This window comes from Pholcus phalangioides, unplaced genomic scaffold (genome assembly GCF_987345545.1).
Source record: "Pholcus phalangioides strain wild (caught in Gottingen) unplaced genomic scaffold, Ppha-v1.0 ptg000022l_1, whole genome shotgun sequence".
Classification (NCBI taxonomy): Eukaryota; Metazoa; Arthropoda; class Arachnida; order Araneae; family Pholcidae; genus Pholcus; species Pholcus phalangioides.
This window is the reverse complement of record NW_028301615.1, coordinates 25254323-25279477: the sequence shown is the minus strand read 5'-3', so window position 1 is coordinate 25279477 and position 25155 is coordinate 25254323. Positions and strand designations below refer to the sequence as shown.

Here is a 25155-nt window from a genome sequence, read left to right as displayed (position 1 = left end):
ATGCCAAATCCTCGCTGTACTCAAATGAATACAGGGAGTACAAATCGGTTAATGTTGAATCTTTCATATCTCTTCCACCACTATTTCAGAAATAACACACACATGCCATCATTGACTTACCGATCGCAATTGGTGTCTTTTTTGTTTTTTTTTTGGCATTGTTTTTGAACTTTTTTGCATTTCTTCATTGTTTTGACTTTTTTTGCATTTATTCATTGTTTTAACTTTTTTTGCATTTATTCATTGTTTTTTATATATATATTTTTTATATCTATTCATTGTTTTTAAATTTTTAATTTTTTGTGCAATAATATTTTGTATATATGAAATGCTATGTACGTACATTTAATTGTGTAATAAAGTTTTCTCCGACATGGTTCCCGCCCCTTGACAACGGCAATGGCTAAAGCCGGTAGAGCCTGTACAGTGTTCGGTTCGAAAGAAAGAATTGATGTCAGCGGTGTAAGTAAAGATACATACATGACCATTTGTTACACATAGCAGTAAAGTTCTTATATAAGTAATTTGGCTGCCAGAAATGTTCACCAGTATTCGAAGCGATTTTATTGCAATGTCTGTGTTAAATGTATATTTTATAACTCAGTGGTTCTCAACCAAGGATCTACGGACCCCTTGGGGGTCATTGGAGAGGTTTCAGGAGTTCCGTGAGCTTGGGTGAGAAGCCAACTGAATTATTGTTTTGCGTAATTATATGCTGAATATTATTCTGTAAAGGTGCCCGCGGAGTGCATTTTTTTAGTGAAGGAGGGTTCCTGACTTTCGTTTTTTTGTCATAAAAAGGTCCATGAAACAGAAAAGGTCAAGAAACCCTGTTATGACCCTAAATCCTGTTACCTTGGACTTTTTAGATCGCTCCATATTCAACTATCAGGGTTTTTTTTTTCTCGTCACACGCAATTACAATTAAGTCGGTCAATATCAAGTTTTTTTATGCGTACTTTTACATTTTAATATATTACAACAAATAAATCAATTTGATACATTGTATTTATGAAGTATGTAAAAAATAAAATTATCTTTCGCATTAACATATTACAACTCATTAGCGAAAGTATCTTTGTTATAGCACGGGTTCTTAACTTTGTGTACTCCATGAACCCTTTGTGACAATAAGGTGAAGGCCATGGATCCCCTGAGTCCATGAAGTGAAGACTATGGACCCTTTAACATATATTAACACTCTATTTATCGACGGTACTTTAAAGAACCGGGTGAGATAATTTGTTTTGTACTAATTGTTTGAAAAACGATATTTTTTTTGCCTTTAATTAAAACCAAAATGACCCACCGAATAATTTACAAAATAATTATTTACTATCATTGTATTCATGTTTTTATTTATATTCATTATCATTGCCTTCTTATTCGACTATTCATAATGTATTAGATAAAGGGTTAATTCAAGTTGTTTTCTCATCCGAGCTCACGGACCCTTGCTTAAGAACCGCTGCTCCATAGTTATGAAGTAAAATTATGCAAAAACATATAAATAAAATCATCTTTAAAATATTACAATGTGTTAACCAATAAAACTTTACAGCAAGAGTGCTCAACCTATTTGAGAGTGCAGGCCACATAAGTGATCTGGAAATGCGCCGCAGGACACTTAAGTGATCTGGAACTGTGTCGAGAATCACTTAAATAGTTTGAAAATGTATTGCCGGCCACTCAAGTGACATGGAAATGCGCCGCAGGCCACTTAAGTGATATATAACCGCATTACGGGTCACTTGAGTCATCTGGTAACGAAATGCTTAGTTTATTTTTGCAAAATTAGCTTTGTGAAGTCACGGCCACGTCCGGTGACTCCGAAGTCTACATTTGACTCGTTGGCCATTGGTTGATCATGTATGATTTATAAAAATGACGTCGTCCGAATAATAAACTTTAACAACCAGAAACGGAAGTGCGTATACAGTTTTATTCCTTCATTATAAATCTTTTTAAAAACTGTGCCGAGGGTCACTCAAGTGATCTAGAAATGTGTCGCAGGCCACTCAAGTGATCTAGAAATGTTTCGCAGGTCACTCAAGTGATCTAGAAATGTTTCGCAGGCCACTCAAGTGATCTAGAAATGCACTACATACCACTTGAGTGATCTGGAACCTGTGTCGAGGGTCACTTAAGTGATCTAGGAATGCGCCGCATGCCACTCAAGTGATCTAGGAATGCGTCACGTACCACTTAATTGATTTGCAACTGCATTGCGGGTAACTTGATTTATCTGGTAATGAGACGTTCGTTTATTTTTACAAAACTAGGTTTGAGTGATCTGAAACTGTGTCGAGGGTCACTTAAGTGATCTGGGAATGCGCCGCAGGCCACTCAAGTGATCTAGGAATGCGTCGTGGATCACTTAGGTTATATGTAACTGCATTCGGGTCAGTCGATTTATTTGGTAAGGAGACGCTAAGTTTATTTCTACGAAATTAGGTTTGAGGTCGCCGGCCGCATCCGACGACACCCCCGAGGCCTAATTTGACCGGCGAGCCACGGGTTGTAAGAAATGACGACGTCCGAATATAACCCACACTTCAACAATTTTTTTCCTCTCTATTATGTCTTATTTTTTCTTTACAATCACAAAAAAAAACAAAAAAAACAATTCCCACATTGAATTTTTTTAAGAAAACAATAAACGTTTATTTAACTAATTTACACGTACTATTTAATTATTTTTCCAAAATCTTCTATTCGGAATAATATTGTGGATAACATCGAAAACGCAGACGACATTTGGCTGCTATAATTTGGTGTGCGTTTTCCTCTCTCCTGTCCTCTTTTTTTTTTCCTCTTCTTAGGGATGGCAACCCTCGATTCGCTCTCTCTCTCTCTCTCTCAGTGCCAACGGGCGTCGGATGCAAAGCGGGACAAGGAGAAGCCAGTGTGCTATAGAGCTTATAGGCTAGCTGCCATTTATATAGAGAGATCGGGCTTCGATCTCTCATATAAACCCGATAGTTTTTCTCGTGTTTGTGCGTGTGTGTGTGTGTGTGCGCGGAAGTTTTTTTTTTTAAGACAAAAAAAATCATCCCGATTTTTATTTTAATTTATTAATTTAGTTTTTTGAAAAAAAAAACCGAATTCAATAAGTAATTTTGAATATAAATTTTTTTAAACAATTTATTCAATTTTCCAGAAACGGATTGATTTTTTTCTTATGTTTTTCTTTCCATATATGTGTGCATAGTTTCCATCGTTTTGGATTTTAACCCCCCGGAATCTCAGGATTGTGGATAAAGATAGAAAAGAATATCGACGTTTTTTGGATTTACGTAAAACAAAATTGAGACCAATTTTTTAAGTGATGGTGGACTTTGAAGGATGTTGTGACTAATTTTTTTTAGGAGAACTCGGTTTTATATTAGAAATTCCGACTTACATCAAAGAGAAAATTGTGTTAAATCAGTTGTTTTTCTTTTTTGGTTTTATTTCTTCTCCGTGGAATTTTGTTGAGGAAAAGAAAAATATTGTGAATATATTTTTTCTTTCCTTTGGTCCCCTGAAAAGACTTTATGCAAGGCCCTTAGAAAATAACCAAGAACCTATTTTTGGGTAAGTTTTATTTAAAATATGTTTAATTAATTTTTCATTTTGCATAATATTAATGATTCATCAGTTACTGGTTTTCAAGAATATTTGAAAAAAAATTGGATGTATTTCAACCGGTAATGATTTGTTACTACAATAGGTATCAGGCATCATCTTGATGTATATATATGATTTGATTCCCCACCTTGTATTTCAGTTTTAAGTAGGGGTTGGTGCACGATCTTGGCTTCCCATGCTTTCCTACGGGAAAAAATGTCCTTCTTTTAAGGAACATTTAAAATTTTTCTGTTCACTTTTTAGGGATTCAATTTTCTTTCTCTAATTCTATGGACATTTTTGTACAATTTAACGAGAGTATTTAGGATTTGGACGGGTTAAAGTTACAGTGGTGTAAGCCAGTAATGCTGATTTTGAGGTTTTACTAGAATTGCATTTTCAGTCTTATGTTAAAAATTTTGTGATTTCGCAATCTAGTGGTGAACTATTGAAGCGCTGTGACTTAATTCATTTTCTTTCAACAGTTTAGCACATCTAGATTGCATTTCTAGACTTGGAATTGTTGAAAATGTGAGTTACACCACTGTAACTTTAACCCGTCCATTTTATAGTTTTGGTTATTTTTTTCCTCGAATTTTAACTTTAACAATATTCAGCTTTTTCAAAATTCATTGAAATTTACTCCTATTTTATGTCATAAAATTTTTAAAAAAATAATTTTAATAAGAAATCCTCTCCTTAAAGTATGTAACACCTTAGTGTTAAGAGGCACACAAAGTTTCAAGACATTTGAACAAGTGGTGTTTGAAAAAATGTTCCTTATCTGAGAGAAATTTCAGTTTTGAGAGAAGAGTATTTTAATGGAAAACATTTGCATATATAATGCCTGCCAGCAGTTTATATTAAAATACGTTAAAAATACTTCTAGTGCAGGGAGGACAAAAATTCCAACACAGACACAGAACATTTTGTAGTATTTGAAAATCGAAGAATTCGAAAATGTATTTTGTAGAAAATTTGCGTGCACCAAACCCTTTAATTTTTCTATTTGCTAACAAAATACATGTTGATTTGGGAAAAAAAATGTTTTAACTTCGAGAAATTTTTTAATAATTTTCCAATTTTTTGAACATGTTATAAATAAAGAGTGTAGAATTTATTTTCTTCCCTTTCATACTGCTTGTTTTTTCTATATAAAGTATAGCATAGCTCATTTTTTTTAATATGTTATATGCCATATTCATAATGAAGTGCCTAACCCTATATGGTTCACCTCCATAAAAATATAATGGATTTTTTAAACAAAAACAAATGTAAATTGGTGCTGCTCTAGCATGTTTTTAATTGAAACTTTACATCAGCAAAATAATTTAATTAATTGAAGGGAATTTTTTTAATTAGTTACAATGGCCAATTAAGCATAACATGTACAGTTTGCTTTGATTTTAATGTTATCTATACAAACAAGTAAAATCTTACTTGGTAAAGTTAAATAGTTTTTACCTTGAGTTTTTCCATTTCCAATCCTTTCTATTCGGTGTGATTTTATGAATCTTTGAACACGTATATAATTTCAGCAGCTCTCAAAAAATGACACCAAGTAGGAATCAACTTTTTCTAGATTAAAAAAAAGTAGTGTACTTATATAGCTGTATTTTGTGCAGAAATGAAACTAGAAGATGTACTTCCTAAAATATCATAAAAGATGAGAAAATAAATCAGTATAACGAGTTTTTTGACCATGCTTTTGCTATGGATGTTCAAATATACACCGGATCATAGAGAGTTAATATGGAATGTTTATGTATTATTTTTTGTCTGTTATGTGTCTTTTCAGCTTGGTATTTATGGGGAAAAAACCATGAGATAAGAAATTTTCTGGTTATATGTTGTGTATATAAATATAATTAAAGTATGTAGATACTTTTAAAATTTAAGTATATTTTTCTTTTAATATTTAAATTTAAATATATTTTTCTTTTAATATTTAAATGTAAATATATTTTTCTTTTAATATTTAAATTTAAATATTTCTTCTTTTTCTAAATTTTGTTTTGAGTGTGTTAACAAACAAAATTTTAAATACCACCGATTCACATGGAGAATAACCTAATAATGAATAAACGACACATTTGTTCATCACTTTTGCTCTTTAATAGTATCTTTTTTTTTTAAATTTTTAAAATTGTATCTCAATACATTGATGAATCGTTTGTTTATTTTTTCTATTGATAACTATGAAAATAAAAACAGGATACATTTCATTCTGGCCGTTACATTAGCGAAGTTTCTAGAAGTCGTGTTACTGATATGATTCTTTTTACTTTTTAGTATTCCCATTAAGTGATCAACGTACGTTGGTCCAGGGATCGCGATCTTTAATTGCGTTAAAAATCAATGAATTATTTATCTTTTTTAAGATTTTCCTTTTGATTGCAAAGACATTTGAAATTCAATCCGGAGTCTGCTTTCAGAAATACGCCGAAGGGAAATGCTCATATTTGTCGTTATATAACATCAGTTTGGATTTCGTAGGTGTGTTTTTGTACACAGATAATTTATCTAGGGGTGCTACGAGCTTCTTTTATTTCCGTATTATCAGGGTGAAATAGCCACATTATGAATTAACATTTCATAGTACGCACAGTAGTGTTTCCCAAACTTTTTGATGTCGCAGACCTTCTGTAGTGAAGTCTAATGCATCACTGACTCCTCCCTTCCCCCGTCAATGTTTCGCGGACTCTCTGAAGCGAAGTTAGATTTCAAGCCATCACCATTTCAAGCCCTCCACCCAAAATACTGTTGTTATACAAAAAAGATACATAAAAAATATTTTCCTGCAAAAAGCACATTTACACAATATTTATACAAAAAAAAATATTTGCAAAATATTTATATAAAAAACGAGCATAAACATCAGAATATGGATTTAAAAAAATTTATATCATTGTTGGAAATATTTATTTTAGACAACCAAAATTAAAAGAGCATCAAATATTACAGTAAAATCCCTATTAACTGACACCCCCTCAGATGCGGTCGCCCACTTTTCGGCCGAATAATAATTTCCTCTTGTGTAATAAAAGTACGGTCACCCCTCGTTTAAGGATGAATTTTTTTGTCTCAACGATGGACACCAAAGAGAGGATTTACCATATAATAAAAATTGACTTAAAAAAAGTTTTTGGTTGAAATGTAAAAGAGGGATTTACATAATTTAATTTGATGTTTCTTAGTTGTGCAGATAAATCCCTCGGCTGTGAGGATTTTTTTCGCTGTCACGGGTACCATAATGGATATAATTCCATCAATAGGGAAAATATTTTATGCCTTCACTGGTCAGTAAAAATTCGATATTTTGCATTTATAAGAGATGAAATATTCTTTTCTTTTTTCATAAATGAGAAAAATTCACGGATGAAAGAATATGGAAAAAGCATTAGAAAGGTAGTGCAATGATCTCGTTGTTTCTGTTATTATTTATTCTTCTGCAATATTTATGTATTTTTTCCCCTCTTATTTTGGATACAAGCCAATTTTTTTTTTTTTTGGTGGGAATACCCAACCTGAAATGATTTGATCCGTGACAAACACTGAAATCAACTGGACCTTCCATCATTAGTGATAGAAATAAGAGAACGGGAGGAAGGGGAGGGGAGAAATTGGGATCAAAATGGAAATTTTTCCTGTCATGTCACGTGAGCACGTGACTAACGCCACACGTGACCATGTTCGATTAACTTCTTTTTTTTTGTTTTTTTAATGGATGAATCATGATGTGTTTATATCATATTCGGCCCATATGTTTACAAGTACCAATGATTCCTCTGTGGAAGGAATATCATACGTTATGGCTTAATGAAACTAGGGTTTTTCCCCCTTCAAAAATGTTTTTGATAAAGAGTATAGTTTTGCCCACGGACAGAAAAAGAGCAGGGTGCACACTACGCTACTCACCTACGAGACATACATCCCTTGTGTTCCAGTAACATTGGAGTCTAATGCTTCACCACAGTGGTCTACAATCGATGTTATTGAAGGAAATAATTGAAGAACAGTAATCTTTTTTTTCCGGTATGTCCCTGACCTGCTTGAAATAGTTCCTGTTCGTGGAGCGTGACAATGTTTCGGTTTCAGTCAGCCAATTTCGTATGTCACACAACATTAACCGAAAGGGAAAGCATAACAATGGGATTTTTGATAGATACTCACAAGCCCTCGATATTTGCATAACATGAAAATGTGGGCATTTGATATTTTAACTTCAAAATACGAAAGATATAGATGCAGTACGTGTATAGCCGAAACATACATAATTCTGACAACATAAATACGCGAAGCGAAATGATGAACCTTTCTACTAATTATACGAAGTACATTTGAATAGATACCAAGCGAATAAAAGTCACATTCTTCCGTGGGGAATCGAACCACCAATCTTTCACTGTTGTTGAGTCAGGACGCTGTCTACTGCACAGTCACATTCAGCTTAAAGAAAATATTGTTCTAAGGTTGGAAAAATGTATGTTCTCTGTAGCTTAATGGTAGAGTACTCGCCCGGACATTGAGAGGTTGATGATTCGATTCCCCACAGAGGAATGTGACTTTACTTTCAAAAATGCATCTTTGCTTGGTATCTAGTCAATTGTACTTCGTGTAAATACGTTAGGCGTTATAGGTCTACACACACACACTCAGAATACACATTCTGGCATATACCGGCATTTCTTTAGAAATTCCCCAGAGGAATGTTTGTGGGGTGCATGTACACTTATATAGTCAAGTAGTATAATTACACCCTTTGACCTTTGCAGACCGGAACACCCAACACCATCTATTAAGCCTCCGCGCGAAGCTCGTGAAGTCACTGAAGAAGTCCATTTCACCTATAGTCATTGGATACACTGCAAAAAAAAGGTAAAGATATCGCTTGCGCTGGCCTGCTGTATCCAATGCCTACAGGTGAAATGGACGACTTCAGTGACGTTAAAGCTTCGCGCGGAGACCTTCTGCTATAGATAGTGTTGACACACCACACTTCTCTTGGAGATATCGAAGCGTTCCCGAAGGATGGGTGTATCCGGAAAGTTTTTTATGTACAACGAAACATATCGCCTCGGACGAAGGTAAAAAAAAATTACATTAAAAAAACAATCGTCAATCTGAAATGTTACAACAGATAAATAAAATCTAAACAACAAACGCCAGTGGGCAATCAAAATTATAAACAGTATTATAAGATGATGGCGTGTAGTCCATATCATAAAGAATGTAGCAATCGTCAATTAATCGAAGGGCTATCGATAATCTTGGAATATAAAATTTCGAATCATAGTGAATCAGCTAATCACAGTCATCCATTTTGTTATATATTGTCCAGCTTCCACATATCCGGTCGATTTTCATCATCGGGTCTTCAGTAGTCATAGATCCTTATCTATACCGTCTATAGGCCGCAAGCTGTACATCCTCACCTGACTGTTGCACTCTCGCGAGGGCGGATATGTGGCATCAAAGACTCCTCTCGGTCTTGGCCGCAAGTCGTACTCCCTCACCTGACCGCTGCGCTTCCTTGATGGCAAATACGTGTTGTCGGAGCGTCCTCTCGGTTTGCGTGCTCCTCTAGTTTTGTCATGTAAGTTCTGCTTCTGGAACCTGACAAGACCTATTAGGTGGCGGTAGTTCATAGGACTACCAAGGGTCCTTAACTTCCAGGCTAAGTTATGAGACTGGCATCTTACTAAAGTGGAACTGGGCTGTCATTGGACGCTGCGTTGCATAATGCCAGAGGGATCCAGAAGTTCCACAATTACAATCACAGTGACGTGAGCACTTAAACCGTTCTAAATAGACCGGAAATGGGCCATGCTCTTTGACCGCTATTATATTTTCCCTGGGCAAAACGTTATGGTACCAAGAGACTTTGGTACCTTGTCGATGGACTTTGTAGGCGTCTTTGGCAGCATTGGGATTCCAACTACATCGCCACGTCTTCAACAGATCCTCGCGAAAAAAACGCCAAAGCTCCTTGGCCATAGATGTTCATCTGGAGTTTGAAATATTAGTGGCTTTCTTCGCGAGTTTGCTAAGGAAGCCATTAAGCTTGCTCGTTGCCAGTTACTCCAGAGTGCGCCTTCACCCGGGCCAGCCGTATTCTCGGATTTCCACAGAGGATGCGGCAAATTTCTCTGACATTGTAATACGGCGAACGTGGATTTTTTATCGTCCATAGATTTGATGGACTGTCTAAAAATATGAGCACTGGGTGCTGCTTGGATTGCGCCCATTGAACTGCATATAAAATTGCGTATACCTCAGCCTGGAAGACACTGCTCTCAGTTTTGTAACCTTCTCTTCCAAGATACTTTACGAGAGTCATCCTGCCTCAAACCACAAATTATTGCACCCATAAATCTAAAAAAATCAGCTGCAACAACTTCAGTGTACAAATGATATTAGGATATTATATCGCCAAACTGATCAACAGCCTTGCATTCCTAAAACATTGATATTGACTAACTCCATCACTCTGTTCTCTTAAAATCTACGATGTTTAACTAACGTATGTAAAGGGGATTGTAACGAGTACCTTCTCCCATCCACACAATGAGTCGCTTTGCCATGGCTGTCGACGTGGTCGAGAAATTCACCGACTGGAAAATTCATTGACAAACGCTAGGAAATTTCACCGACCAACAGTTCACCGAATGGAAAATTTATCGGAAACAGTTCGTCATGAGTGAACGATTGAGTGAGCAAGTGAACGATTGAATGAGTGTTACCTCCAGACCAATCGTGGCCCTCTGTCAAAATGCTGTCTCCCCGGCGGGGAATCGAACCCCAGTCGGTAAAGAGCCCTTACCCCCTGGTAAAGAGCGTTACCAGGTCACTAACTTACAATGTCACTCACTATGACTATGTCACTCAATCATTCTTTCAGTATGTTGGTCACTTACTCTGTCACTCACTCCGTCACTCGCTCACTCTCACTCGCTTACGCACTCTAACCAGGTAGCTCACTCTATCACTCGCTCACTAACTTACTGGGTGGCTCACTCTGTCACGCACTCAATCACCGGGTCACGCACTCACTCGCTCACTCACTAGATCACTTAGTCTACCACCATGGCACTCACTCACTAGGTCACTTACTCAATTTCCGGGTCGCTCACTCTGTCACTCATTCACTCACTAGTTTGCTCACTCACAAACACTAACCACTTTGTCGCACACTCACTAACTACTGTATCATTTACTGACTTACTCGGTCATTCCTCGCTCACCTACTGGCTCACTCACTCGTGTCGAACTGTTTTCGGTGAATTTGTTGCTCAGCGAATTTTCCTAGCGGTGAGGTGAATTGCATGGATTTGAATTGTTGCCTTTGAATTTTCCGGCCGTGAATTGGTGTCAGTGAATTTCACGTAAACTTGCTGTCGATGATACATTAAATAACCTCATAAATTCTTTTTTTTAAATTCCTTTTTTGGTCTGTGGTTGATAATACATATTGTATTTTGTTTTTAAATAAATTCAAAAACTAAACTAAACCGAATGTATTACAGTTATAATGATCTTCATTGAATATCGAGTAGTGATTATATGGAAGAAAAAAAAACATATATGGATAATTGCTACGCGTGAAAACATATAGGACTTATCCTTCGGTCGTTGTAATGGAATGGTCCTTATAACGGGAGTCGACTGAATTACTTTAACATTTTTCGAAAATTGAGAGAAAGTGATTCAATGAATTTTTCCACATTTATTGATTCCAGCCGGAACACCAATATTACGTATGCCTTTTTAGCATTTGATAATTTTAAAATTTAACGTTTTCCTGTGAGTCATGCTTATGGCAGTATCAAATGTAAGTGCAACGTGCTAACAACACGAGGTACGAATGCAAACAAACCGCAACGTATGTATTTTGGGTGAAAAAGGTCACTTACTTTTTCAACGTGAATTTCGCATAACACATTTCTGCAAGTGACAGTTAAAAAAATCAGGTATCGAAACATTAATGTGATTCATGTTTTTCAAAGAATTGAAAAACTCAATTCTTCTCCTCATTTCAATTTTCCTGAAAAAAATCAGTCAACGTTCCAATTTTCTTTTCTCACCTCGCACCCCCAAGATGGCTTTGACACATCCCCGGTTAAGAACCACTGACTTGGAGTATATATACCCTTAAATAGAATTTTGGGATATGCAAAATGACCCTTCATCTCATTTATCATTTGTTAATTGAAAAATATGCTATTTTTGATGTCACAGAAAGAAATTCAACCACAATGAATTTATTTGCATATGCAAGAAAGCAACTTCCCAATCCCTTCCGTTTTATTTCATGCAAAAAAGGAAAGAAAAGAAGATATAATTTGTTTTTTGACCCTCTTGTATTCAATGTCGATATACTGCATATTCCGACATAAAGAGACGTACGTTGATTGTACAACATCATATTTGGCATTATAGAAAGCCACAATCATGGATAAAAACAATAGGAAGTTTACAAAAGAACTCGCACTATTAGCTATTTGCGCATTGCTCGACCTTGTTAGGATTTCAATTGCTCAAGGAGATCGTTGTTTGTTTTATCGGATGCAATGACCCAATACCAATGGGACGTTGCTCGTTTTTAGACGTATTGGGCCATCCGAAGAGCCTTGAGGCACGCCGCGTGTCAATAAGATGTTGCCGTAGATGCAATAAGCACTGACACTTCCTCTTGTTTGCAAATGACAGGGACGATTTCATTTGGGCGGCCTTGAACTTAGCGATAGAAGTTGATTTTCCTCCGACGAAGACGCCTTTTTTTACATGTGTGCATGAGCAAATTTCAACGAAGATTAGTCAAAATAGCCATGTAAGCAGTAGCATCATCGAGGCACGGACAACACCCGAGCGGTGCTCATTTTCCTATACGCATCTATATGCGTGATTCACCATCCAAATTCAGTTTTACAGCTCCAAATTTCGTTGAGGAGTGTAAATACGATTTCAAATTTTAGATAATTTTTTTAATAGAGTTATCTCACTCATAAAAAAAAAAACCCTTAAAAATTTGGAGGAGGAGTGAGAAATTATTCTTCAAAATTATATTTTCGGCTAACACTGCACCCGTGCAGTCAGGCCGGGATGAGGGCAGTGCACGTGGAGCTGGGAACAATATAGTCAACTATTCAGAATCACAGATTCTAATATACGCTTCCCTTAGCCTGTAACACCCCCCTTCACCGGGGCTTCCCCTTTCTTGTTCTTGGCAACATTGTGTCTACCATCTGTGTCCACATAGGTCTCCCGCCGCTACACTGACGTATCTATACGTCTAAAAGCCCAGTACGGCTGTTATTGTTGCGAATATTTTTCTTTAATTGTTACTCCGGGATATTGAGTTTATAACTCTGGTGCGACCGAGCCTGGTTCGTTCAGTTTAGTCAAAATAGCCAGGATTATGGGCGGTCAGGAAAGTCAAAATAGCCTCGCGTGGAGGATATTCTGGCAAAATTTCGACAAATGTCAAAGTGACTGTGAAATCTGTCCTCAACACAATAATTTCAACAATATCTTTTAAACGGTTTTTCACCAGTCAAATATGGCCACCAGATATTTAAGACTTTAACAATATAGGACGGCGCAACCGAAACCATTTGTATCCATTTCCCCGCTTTGAGAGTTTCGTTCATAATCAGAGCATGGCAAAAAAAAAAAAAAAAATCGATAATTTTAACAATCTATCGAAAATCACTGAGATTTTTATTCGCTGTGAAAAAGAACAGCAAAACTTTTCGACATAACTGAAGCCGTTGAAGTTGATTGCTTTTTACGCCACTGATTATCCGATGGCGATAATGATTTAGAAACAAAAGAAAAAAAATTATCATTTCTCCAATCGATTCTTTCTTATGTATATTTTTTGTATCGCGTGCCTTTCATTAACTTTTTTTTTTCCATCACGTTTTTCAGAATATATATATATATTATTACAATTTCTTCCACGGAATTTCCAAGGTTCGACACCCTTCTCCCGATGGCTACACCCTCTCTCACCGCACGATTCTTCCGAATCTTTTCACATATCGATTATTTAGTCAACTCTTCGAAGGTTCTGATTCGCCGTCCGGCCACTAGGAGGTCACTGCCTTTTTCCACCATTCTCTCTCGTCTCTCTCTCTCTCTCTCTCCGTCCGTTATATATATATATATATACCTTTTCTTTTATATCGTATATTATTATTTTTATTTCAATATATTACCTTTTATTTATTTTTTCTTTCGATGCAACGTCGCACCTGCGTCCCGTAAAGGTACTGAAGTAGCCGCCAGCGACTGGCGCAAGCGTGGAAAAAAAAGAAATATATAAGGCCGATTGCCCTTCGAAATACGCATGGCCGATCAAAATTCGATCGATCGATTCGGTCTCATGCTATTCAGTTTTCGTGTTGTTTGTGAAGTTTTCTGTGCTGCCTTCGTGATCTTCATCGATTTCTTTGAAATTTTTATTTTTTCGAAGGCGTGGTTGAGATTTATAGCCTCGGAAATGTATCCACTCCTCTCTTATGAAAAACGATTTATTTCCCACTTCCCCCTCTTTCAAGGGAAAAAAATTATTTTTTTGGGAATATTTTTTCCAAAAAAACGGGTCAAGTTGGTTGGGGGGTTCTTATCACAAACTTTTACGTTGCACTTGAGGATTAGGATATTGGTCATGTTTATACGATCAGACATTTGGTCATGTTTATACGATAATTTTTTGAATGCAATATCATTCATTCCTGTATCATTCATAGTTTTTTTGAAGTCATCAAGTTTTTCGTGACACTCGAAAATTTAGCATGGCACCGTCGAATGGGGTGTCTTTGCCCAGTTTTGAAAAAAAAAATGGTTTTCGTGGTGTAAAATTTACTTGGTTGATCGTTTATAGAGCTTCGGTCGTCAGTGCATTCACTTTACGTGCAAATGAGACGAACTGAGGTTTTGGGGCGTTTCCTGGTAAGGGATAACACCAATAAACCGGTTTTTCCACGAGGTTCAATGTTAAGAAAAAAATTTAAAGACCTCAAACTTCCATTTGTGCAGCCTTTTTGATAACGAGGTGAGTCCCATCAGTTATCATTATTATTAGTAGTAGATGCAATGAAGATTATAAAGCGATTGGAGTTTTGGTTTCCGCACCTTACCGGGAGATTTTTTTATTTCAGTGGACAATGTCAGCCCCCCCCCCAGTTTATACATAGGAAATTTGGGGTCAATTTACCCACTTTCTAATTTTCATTTTGTCTCACAGTCTAAATTTAAACGGTAAAATGGATGAAATCTTATAATTTAAATATGAATTGAAACTATTTAACAGCTTGAAGAAAACAAGTTTATCTTAAACACGGGATTCACTCTTATAAAGAAACAATGTACACAGAAAATAGCTCAACTTAATTCATGATTTGGTCCAGTGCAAACTCGTGAAATGTCTGGAATCATTCAACCTGTAACTTTTAATGCCTTTACTCGTATGTTTTCCTCGATTCCGGATTTTTCTTTTCCCTACTCTTTTAGTATTAGATTTAACTTATTTTCTAAAGATACATAATAAGTGCCTGGAGCTTTGAACTATGTTAAGTGGTTTTCTCTGTATATTAACTGATATTGTAGTGAAACTATCAGTTCGGTCGATTTCTTCCTCGTTGTCTCCGAAATTCTAATTTGAAATTCATTTTTTGACAAAGCTTGCATCCTTATAATAACAAATGAAGTTTTAATACTTATAATTTGTCTGATTTAAACTTTAGCATGCACTTTATCGTAATGTTTCGTGGATCCGCTTTAAGGAAGAGTCATGATTAAGTCATGTTTTGAAAATGAAATTTAATTGCATTGCTTTGCGTTATTTTTGTTGTCATTGCAGTTCTCTTGACACCCCAAGTTGATCAAATCGTCCCAATTCCATTTACATCCTTGTTATATACACAAATCAAGTGGTGAGCAAAGTCAACCCCATTACGCCTGATGACTTTGACTACCTTGTTTTTGTTTTTTAATAAAAAAAGAGGGGGCGGGGAATGACCGATCAAAATAAAAACTACATAAATCATATCTACCAACCATAAACCAAACATAAAAATTTCATTTTCGACTTTTAACCAACGGGTTGAATGGAAATTTTTAATTTCAATTTTAAAACTGGGCAAAGTCACCCCAGTTGACGGGGAACCGCTGTTTCGAAATGTAAGATGCATTTCTATGTCTAAATAAAAAAGAAAATCCCACCACAAACCAAGATGAAAAAACAGCTGAATACGCGAAACTGGAAATAATAAACTCAAAATACTCATATTACAAACAAAAAAACTTGATGAATTTTTCTGGAAATTTACATTTGAGCTCAACCACAAAAAAAAACTTGCTAATTTTTGAAGACGATTTCAAGAAAAGACCAGCTTTTCTTCCTATCACATTCCAAAAAAAAGAGATCCTGGAAAAAATCCTAGATAATATGCAAGAATTTAGCATGTAAATATATACCGTATGTACGTACACATACATCATATACAGAAAGATCGGGGCGGAGGGGGGGGGGGCTGCATTTGCATACGGAGCAGTGTAGCTCAATCTAGATATTCTCTTCGGAGGGAGGATATTCCTCGAAATATCCTCACCGAGATAAAGACGAGGCCTTTTCCTCTTTCTACCGGAATTTCACTGCTACATAACATCCAGGAGGCGGCCATTTCCTCCTCACTGTTCTCTTCTCGCATTTCTTGAACCACCATTTCCAACCAACTCTCCTGCTGCAACTCCATCATATTGATCGGAACGGGGGAAGAAGAAGAAGTGTCCGCTCCTCGTTTTAAGTTTTAATTAAAACGAGAACGGAACGTGGAATTCACCGATCCACATCCCACCCTCCCCGAACTGAACGCACATTTTACGAACACGATCCCCGAGACATATTAATCCGCAACGAGCAATGACAGGGACTGAGAAGCAGTTGTACGAGGAGGACGTATATATCTCAGGCAATAAAAACTATTTTATCCACTTCCCCCTCCCCGGTCTCTTTCCTAATATACATTACATAAATTTCTTTTTTTCAACATTTAAACTATGGCTATTCCCGTTACTTCCCGAAGAAAAAAAAAAAACCCTCATTAAAAGATATTTTCTCTCTCTTTATAAAATACCAATTACTCGTAAATTTCGCTTATTTATCGTAATGGATATCATTAATAAAAACAGTGATGGAGGAATATAAAAAGAAACATTATTATAATGTAGAATATTCATACTTACTTTGAAAAAAAATAATCTAATAGGTTAATTGCAAAAAAAAAAAAGCCTAAAAGCATTAGTTGTACGTATAAACGAAAGAAACCCGTTGTTATTCACAAAATGCGGAGTTTAAGGGGGAAAAAAATGTCTTAAAAATACGATTTTTTTTCGTGAAGGGATAAAAAAAAAAGCCCCTCTCTTGAGATATTCTGGACCATTAGCTTAACTACCGAATTGGTCGTAAGTCTAGTGTTTCCGGAATGATTCCTTGAATAAACTTTTCAGCAATGGATACCCTCCTCTCATAAGACTACTCAAATAATTCAAAGATAGAGAGAGGAAAAAAAAATGTCGTAAATTCTAAGGGATTTTTTTTTCGAAGTCTTCGTTCAATGTCTATGATTTTTACGACTTTTTTATTTTATTTTTGTTCTCCTGATTTTTACGATGATGTCTTAATTGCTGAGCGTTATATAGTGTTTTAGTCAAGGAACGATCGGTCTTTTAGAGACCTGTGGCTTTTTTTTTTCTTTTTCCTATTCGTCCTTAATGTCTTGTTAAGGATAAGAGAGGACTTGTTCGAATGGAAAGTAAAATGGGAATATAGTCATAGGAAAATACGGTTTAATCGAGTCTAGAAACGATGGTAATGATGATACTGAGTAGAATCTATGGCCTAAACCCATGAGAATGGTGCACGTACACAGTAGGGGGGGGTACACAACTTTTTCAGTTCGTAGGCCAGATATTATGCGGTATTTCTGAAACTCGCGGGCCAGAAACTTGTACAGTGTAGGCAAAAAGTCCGTAGAAACTTTAAAAATAAATAAAAACCGGAAAAATAACCGAAATAAAAAACGGTTTGCAGGGTTAGCGTAGCTCACTGAAATTTTTTTTAAGAAAGGGTCATTCAAGTATTACGTCATCATCGATGGGGGGTATTTCCGATTTACTGACTTTTGATGACAAGAGGGGAGGGTTTGGATGATGCTTACGTCATCAACCACCCTTTATGAAAATATGCGTTAGGATTCAGAGGGGAGAGCTGATGACGAAATTTTACTGGCAGGGGGGGGGGGGTGGAGATCATCGTTTTGCTGACAAGGGGGTCAAAAATGGCTAAAAATTTGCTTACGTAATACTTGAACGGCCCCGAAGGTAAAAAACAAAACTCAAAAACAGTCGATAGGTGGCACAAGTCGGTGGGAATATGCAAATGAGATGGTTATAAGAACTTGCGCTCCTAATCCACAAGCAGTTCACCGTTGTAAACCTTGTATGTGGACCCGCTGCACTCTTTGCCGTTGCTGGATTTGTGACATACTGCTGTAATAAATGATTTTGAGGCATTCTGTTCGTTATTTGCGTATCTTTCCTTTGACTTGTGTACGTCAGTGCCACCTATCGACTGTTTTTTGCTGTCTTAAAAAAATTCTCGTGACCTAGCGATGCTAATCCTGCAAACCGTTTTCTATTTCGGTTATTTTTCCAGTTTTTATGAATTTTTAAAGTTTCTACGGACTTTTTGCCCACCCCGTATATAAAGAGTGACGATATGTCCCGTATTTTGCGAGTATTCCCTTAATTAATTTTAGAACTCTCAATTTTTTGTAAAAAATTTCCCGTTTTTTTCCTTATTTTCAAGTAGGCTTCATTGAATTTTTGAAAGAAGATTATGCTTAAGATCGTTTTTGTAAGAAGATAGAAGATTATTTTTATAACTTATATATTATATTATGTTAGCCTAATACACTCTAATTATCATAATTAATTAAATGTTAATGGTGTTGTTATTCACAAAATAAAAGGATTAGGGAAAAATTTCTTAAAAATACGATTTTTTTAATGAAAGGATAAAAAATTCCCCTCTTGAGGTGTTCTGAACCATTTATCAAATTCGTAAAAAAAAAAAAAAAAATAGTGTCCCATAAAATACTGGTCATATGGTCATCCAATATTCGGAATAGCAAGCGAGGGTCAAGCGCCGAAAGAAAGAAAGAACCGTGGTAATTAGAACGCGGAGGGAGGGAAAGGGAGTGGTTTGTTACACGGGTTATGATACATTACTTCTGACTAGGTTTACCAGACGTCCTCCTTTTTGATGTCATTTCAAGTGTCGTCCTGCGTTTTGGAAAATTCAATTCGCCCTTTTGTCCTCCTTTTTAGGTTTCTGGAATTAATTTTTGTTTTTTGTCTTGGGAAAATTTTCTTTTTTCAATTTGAAATATTTCTCTCTTGAGTGTATTTTGCACGAGTGCACAGTGCCACGACCAGCTAGATAACTAGGTTATATAGGAGGTCGTGACAGTGCACGAGTGGTTTTCCCATGACCATCGAAATTCCCAGAATTTTTTATGTTTTTGTGGTTCTGCTTTAGAGTTGGGAAAAAGTTATTGAAGTGGCCAGTTTTTTTTTATTGGTGAGAATAGTAGTGTAGTGACCGATCATAAACGATGCTCTGTGACGTCACGATGTCACGTTTTCTCGTTGTAGCGTTTTTCGCCTTGCGATGGATGGTAACCTAGCAACGGATCGCCAGAGAGTTTTCGAACGTTTTAATGAGTTGATTGTATTTCGTCGTACAGAATGGATGTCGCGTATAACTTGTCCGTGTGTGTAAATAAAATGTTCATGTCTTTAAAAATGAAATTTACATCTTCTCATTGCCGTCGCCTTTACTGGTGACCCGGACGTGATCCCGAACCTGCCAAGAACTTATTGCCATGGCTGAACAGCAAGAGAGCGATCTTCGAATTCAAGCTGTCCACGTGAAACTGCCGACATTCTCGAAGTACAATATCAAACTTTTTTTTCGTCCAGCTCGACGCTGCCTTCAAGATCAACCATGTTACAGCCGAAGGAACCAAGTATAACTACCTAGTCAACTGCCTAGATGTGGAGGTCTTGTCAACGGTAAGTGACATTGTTTACGATCCTCCCGCATCGGATCCGTTCTCGAAACTCAAGGAGAGACTTCTCGCTGTATATAAACATTCAGCCGCGAAAGAGGTCAAGATATTGTTAGAAGACCTATCCCTAGGTGATCAGAAGCCTAGTACGCTGCTACGTAAAATGCGCGAGCTTTCGACAGGGCGAATTAGCGATGAGACTTTCCTCAAAAATTTGTGGCTTCAACGGCTACCAAAGAGTATACAAACAGTGTTAGCTGCCAGCAGCGAAGAACTGGACAAGCTAGCCGAGTTAGCTGATCGAGTAGCTGAGCTCACCGAACCCAATTACGGTTATGTAGCAGAAGCCTCGTCTTGCTCGGAAATAAGAGACCTTAAACTGCAAATCTCGGAGCTGACTAAAAGAGTTGAGCAGTTGGGCAAATATCCGAGGAATAGCCGGAACCGCTATCGAAACTCCAGTCGAGACCGACGTTATTCTGGTTCTAGGAATCGCTCGCGATATCGAGACTCCGATGAAAACCCTAAAGTGTGTTATTATCATAGCAGGTTCGGAAATAAAGCTTTCAGATGCAAGTCCCCTTGCGCTTACAACGCTCAGAATATTCAGGGAAACGGTCCAAGCCCCCCGCAGTAACGGCATGCGGTGGCGGCGATAGCAGTCTTCACCATAGCCGTTTGTTCATTATGGAAAGGAAAAGCGGCATGAAGTTTTTAATTGACTCTGGAGCTGATATATCAATTTTACCTTACAAAGGCAACGGCAAACCGACAACTTTTGAGCTTTTCGCTGCAAATAGTTCCCGTATATCTACCTACGGTTTGAAACTCCTGGAATTGGACTTGAACTTACGGCGGAATTACAAATGGCATTTCACCCTCGCTGACGTTGAGAGACCAATTATCGGATCGGATTTCCTTGCTCACTACGGACTCATCATCGATATCAAAAACAAGCGACTTATAGATCCACTCACTTCTCTCACGTGTAAAGGTTTTACTTACAATGGACCTTCGACAACGATTAAAACAATCTCAGGAAACAGTGCTATAACTGAAATTTTGAAGGAATTTCCCGAATTAACGAGACCTCGTCCGTTTTCGAGGAAAGCTTCCCATAATACCTTGCACTACATAGAAACTAAAGGTCCTCCTGTTTTCGCAAAGCCACGCAGATTGCACCCAGCTCAACTCAAGATTGCCAAGACCGAATTCCAGATGATGTTGGACCAAGGTATATGTCGTCCATCGAAATCAAACTGGGCTTCCCCGTTGCACATGGTTTCAAAAGGACCGAATGAGTGGAGACCAACTGGTGATTATCGAGGTCTGAATCGAATTACTGTGCCGGATAACTACCCAGTGCCACATATACAGGACTTTGCGCAGAATCTGCATGGATGTAAAATTTTCTCTAAAATAGATCTGGTCAAAGCATTTCATCATATTCCTGTAAATCCCGACGACATTCCCAAGACAGCAATCATAACTCCCTTTGGTTTGTTTGAATTCGTAGTCATGCCGTTCGGACTCTCAAACGCTGCACAAACGTTCCAACGCTTCATCCACGAGGTGCTACGCAATCTCGACTTCTGTTTCTCGTATCTTGATGACGTGCTCATCGCCAGCCATGACGCAGAGCAACATCACAAGCACCTTAGAGAAGTGTTTGAAAGACTCGATAAGTACGGACTGACAATCAACACATCTAAATGCGTGTTCAATGTACCGGAAATTTCCTTCCTGGGCTATTTGGTCAATGAACACGGCTCGAAGCCTCTTCCAGACAGAGTTCGTGCAATCCAAGAATTTCCTCTTCCAGAAAATATCAAGCAGCTGCGAAGATTTCTGGGAACTTTGAACTTTTACAGGCGATTTCTACCATCTACAGCAGCTGTGCAAGCACCACTTCATTCCTTCTTGTCCAGCACCAAGAAGAATGACAAGACATCAATTCCTTGGACTCTTGAGACCAGACAAGCATTCGAAAAATGCAAAACGCAGCTCGCTAATGCCACTCTTTTGCACCATCCTTCAGCATCATCACCATTAGTTTTACATGTGGACGCCAGTGATTTTGCTATAGGTGCCGCCTTGCATCAAGTATCTAACGATAATCAGCTACAACCACTTGCATTCTTCTCAAAGAAGCTTTCAAGCGCACAAAGAAGTTATTCTGCATACGATAGAGAATTACTTGCAGCTTATTCTGCTGTCAAGCACTTCAGGTATATGCTAGAAGCAAGACAGTTCTGCATTTGTAGTGACCATAAGCCGTTGGTGTATGCGTTCAGGCAGAAACCAGAAAAGTGCTCACCACATCAGCTACGACAGTTGAACTTTATCAGCCAATTCACAACAGAAATTCTTCATATAAAAGGTGTCGAAAATATTCCAGCTGATACTCTTTCTAGAATATCGGCCATTTCTGTACCCACACCTTTAGATTATGTGCAACTCGCAGCTGACCAAGAGAATGACAACGATCTCAAAACCATCTTAAATTCTAGTGTATCATCTTTACAACTGAAAAAACTCAGCCTTCCTGACGCAACAGCCGAAATTTGGTGTGATGTGTCAAACGGCAGAATAAGGCCTTTTGTACCAATTTCTCAGCGACGACGAGCGTTTGAATCATTGCATTGCTTATCACATCCTGGCATCCGAGCAACATCAAAACTGCTGAGCGACAGATTTGTTTGGCCTTCAATTAGATCTGACTGTCGTGAGTGGACTAGAGCATGTATTCCATGCCAACGCTCTAAAGTTCACCGACACACTCGATCCACGCTGGCTGAATTCAAGGTACCTAACAACCGATTTCAGCATATCAATCTTGACATAGTTGGTCCATTACCATTATGCCAAGGTTCTCGGTACCTCCTAACGATGATAGACAGATTCTTCAGGTGGATCGAAGCCTCTCCAATGCCAGACCAAACTGCCGAAACAGTCGCCAAAACATTAATTGCCACTTGGTTTTCAAGATTCGGCATACCGCACAGGATCACCACCGACCAGGGCAGACAGTTCGAGAGCCAGCTTTTCCAAAGCTTGAGCAGATATCTAGGATTCCAACATCATAAAACGACTGCTTATCATCCACAAGCAAATGGGCTGATCGAGAGACAACATCGATCGCTGAAAACTGCCCTGAGATGCCGTATTCAATCGAATCCTGCTTGGGTTGATGCTCTTCCATTCGCTCTACTGGGTCTAAGAGCAGCAGTGAAAGAAGACCTGGGATGCTCTTCCGCAGAAATCCTCTACGGAACACCATTGCAGTTGCCCGGCGAGTATTTTTCGAAAACACCAGACATTATACAATCCGATTTCGTCCATCAAATCCAAAAGCTAATGCGTTCAATGAAGCCGGTGCCTACAACAACTCACGGATACACGCCGACGTATATTCCTAGTGATCTGCAATCCGCGTCGCATGTCTTCGTACGCAACGACGCACCACATCCTGCCTTACAACCAACATATCAAGGCCCGTTTCCTGTCAAAGATCGCAGAGAAAAATTTTTCGACATTGGCATCAATGGGGCAAGCAAGAGGATCTCCATTGATCGTTTGATTCCAGCTTTCCTTGGAGATAGCTTTGAGGTACCTTCAGAAGTGCCCATACAGCCATCCAGTACAGCGTTGCACGCACAAGCAGTACCAGCAACTGTGACTCGCTCCGGTCGTCACGTCCACTTCCCCGACAGATATTCGACCACAAATTTCGTTGACACTAGGGGGGGAGTGTGTAGTGACCGATCATAAACGATGCTCTGTGACGTCACGATGTCACGTTTTCTCGTTGTAGCGTTTTTCGCCTTGCGATGGATGGTAACCTAGCAACGGATCGCCAGAGAGTTTTCGAACGTTTTAATGAGTTGATTGTATTTCGTCGTACAGAATGGATGTCGCGTATAACTTGTCCGTGTGTGTAAATAAAATGTTCATGTCTTTAAAAATGAAATTTACATCTTCTCATTGCCGTCGCCTTTAGTAGCGTCATCTGTTGTGAATTTGGGAAAAGTGACGTCACCAATAGTGTGCTTGCAGACGTTCTCCTCTTTCTCAGTTTTTTAGATCTCTTTAAAATTTCATTCAATTTATTGTATTTTTAGTCAATAGCCCCGAAATTCTAAGAAAATTATATATTAGTTGTTTCTCTGGATTCTAGTTTCACAGTAGAACCCAGATTATCCAGCCCCCACTGTGGCGGAAGGGCGGGCCGGATTCCTGTAAATGCTGACTTCCTACCTCACTACCATTTTAATATCAAGAACCCCTCCTATTGACATTTTGTGATATCTTGGTATGGTACAGAGCAGGGTTGGGTTTTTGACATGACAAGCGTCAAAAACTGGTTTAAACCGTCAAAAACTGTCGAAAACCGTCAAAAACCTAAATGAATGCCTTTTGATAATGTTTTGAACACAATAGATGTACAACATGATGAAAAACTTACTTTTTGGCATATTACAATGTTTTATTTTTAAACATTAATTTATTACAATAATTAAAAAATATTAATTATAATTTGCAATTTTGAATTTTTCAACATAAAAGTCTAGAACATATAAAATATAATTTTATGGTTTATTTATCTAAGCTACTCATTACCTGTGTTCAATTTGCTGAGTGAAATAGAGCTGCTTATTCAAAATATGTATAATAGGGCATCAGGGTTAGGTTTTTGACCCCAGAAACTAACTCGGTATTAAAACAGTCAAAAACTTATTATTAATGATGTCAAATAGTTTTTGTTAACTTGATAGATATGTTAAATAACAAAACACTTCCTTTTATTTAGATTAAAGGGTCTTAAATTCAGAATTATAATTACTGAGGAAAAATGTCTATTTTGATATTTTAAATTTTATGATCCGCCAAAAATTTTATTCCATATAAAAATTCTCACGTAGCATCTGTTAATGCACTAATTAAACTCATTTATTTTCACCTAAAAATTTCTTAGATCAGGGTGTATAAATTCACACAGCTTTAAAGAGTATTTTCAACCAAAGCAGAGCTGACAAGACTTGATACCCAAAGCATTTGTTTTGCACATTTGAATACAGCTTCAATTGGAAAACCATTGCATTATAAATGCTAGTAAATGTACCATATCATAGTGCAAAAGCAAGAATAAACCAAGTTTGACATATACAAGCTAGCATTGCCAAATTAAATGACATTTTAATCCTACAATTTAGTATTTTGATCGCTAGATATATTTCAATGTTATGCGCAACAAGAGGATCGTTTTAAGTATCAGTGGTTATCTAGATAATTTAATAACAGAAATCACCATACATATATGATGTAATAAGCCTTTTTTTAAACTCTTACACACATATATAAGCAGTTGAAGAAATTTTGGAAGGTCAAGAATCATTTTGAATCAGAG

General features: G+C 37.4%; 2 protein-coding genes across 3 annotated transcripts in view; both read left to right on the top strand.

The window, feature by feature from the left end:
- Positions 1-2877: 2877 nt before the first annotated feature.
- Positions 2878-25155, top strand: part of LOC149070056 (rho GTPase-activating protein 100F-like) — a 165156-nt gene continuing 142878 nt past the window's right edge. For both annotated transcript variants that reach the window (XM_089249407.1, XM_089249406.1), the window contains exon 1: positions 2878-3576. The gene's annotated coding sequence lies outside the window, so the exon portion shown is untranslated. The remainder of the gene's footprint in view (positions 3577-25155) is intronic.
- On the top strand, positions 9478-20385 carry LOC149070058 (uncharacterized). The gene is made up of 2 exons (XM_089249269.1): positions 9478-9621; positions 19660-20385. Exons 1-2 carry the CDS (start codon positions 9478-9480, stop codon positions 20383-20385), a joined length of 870 nt encoding a protein of 289 aa, XP_089105395.1.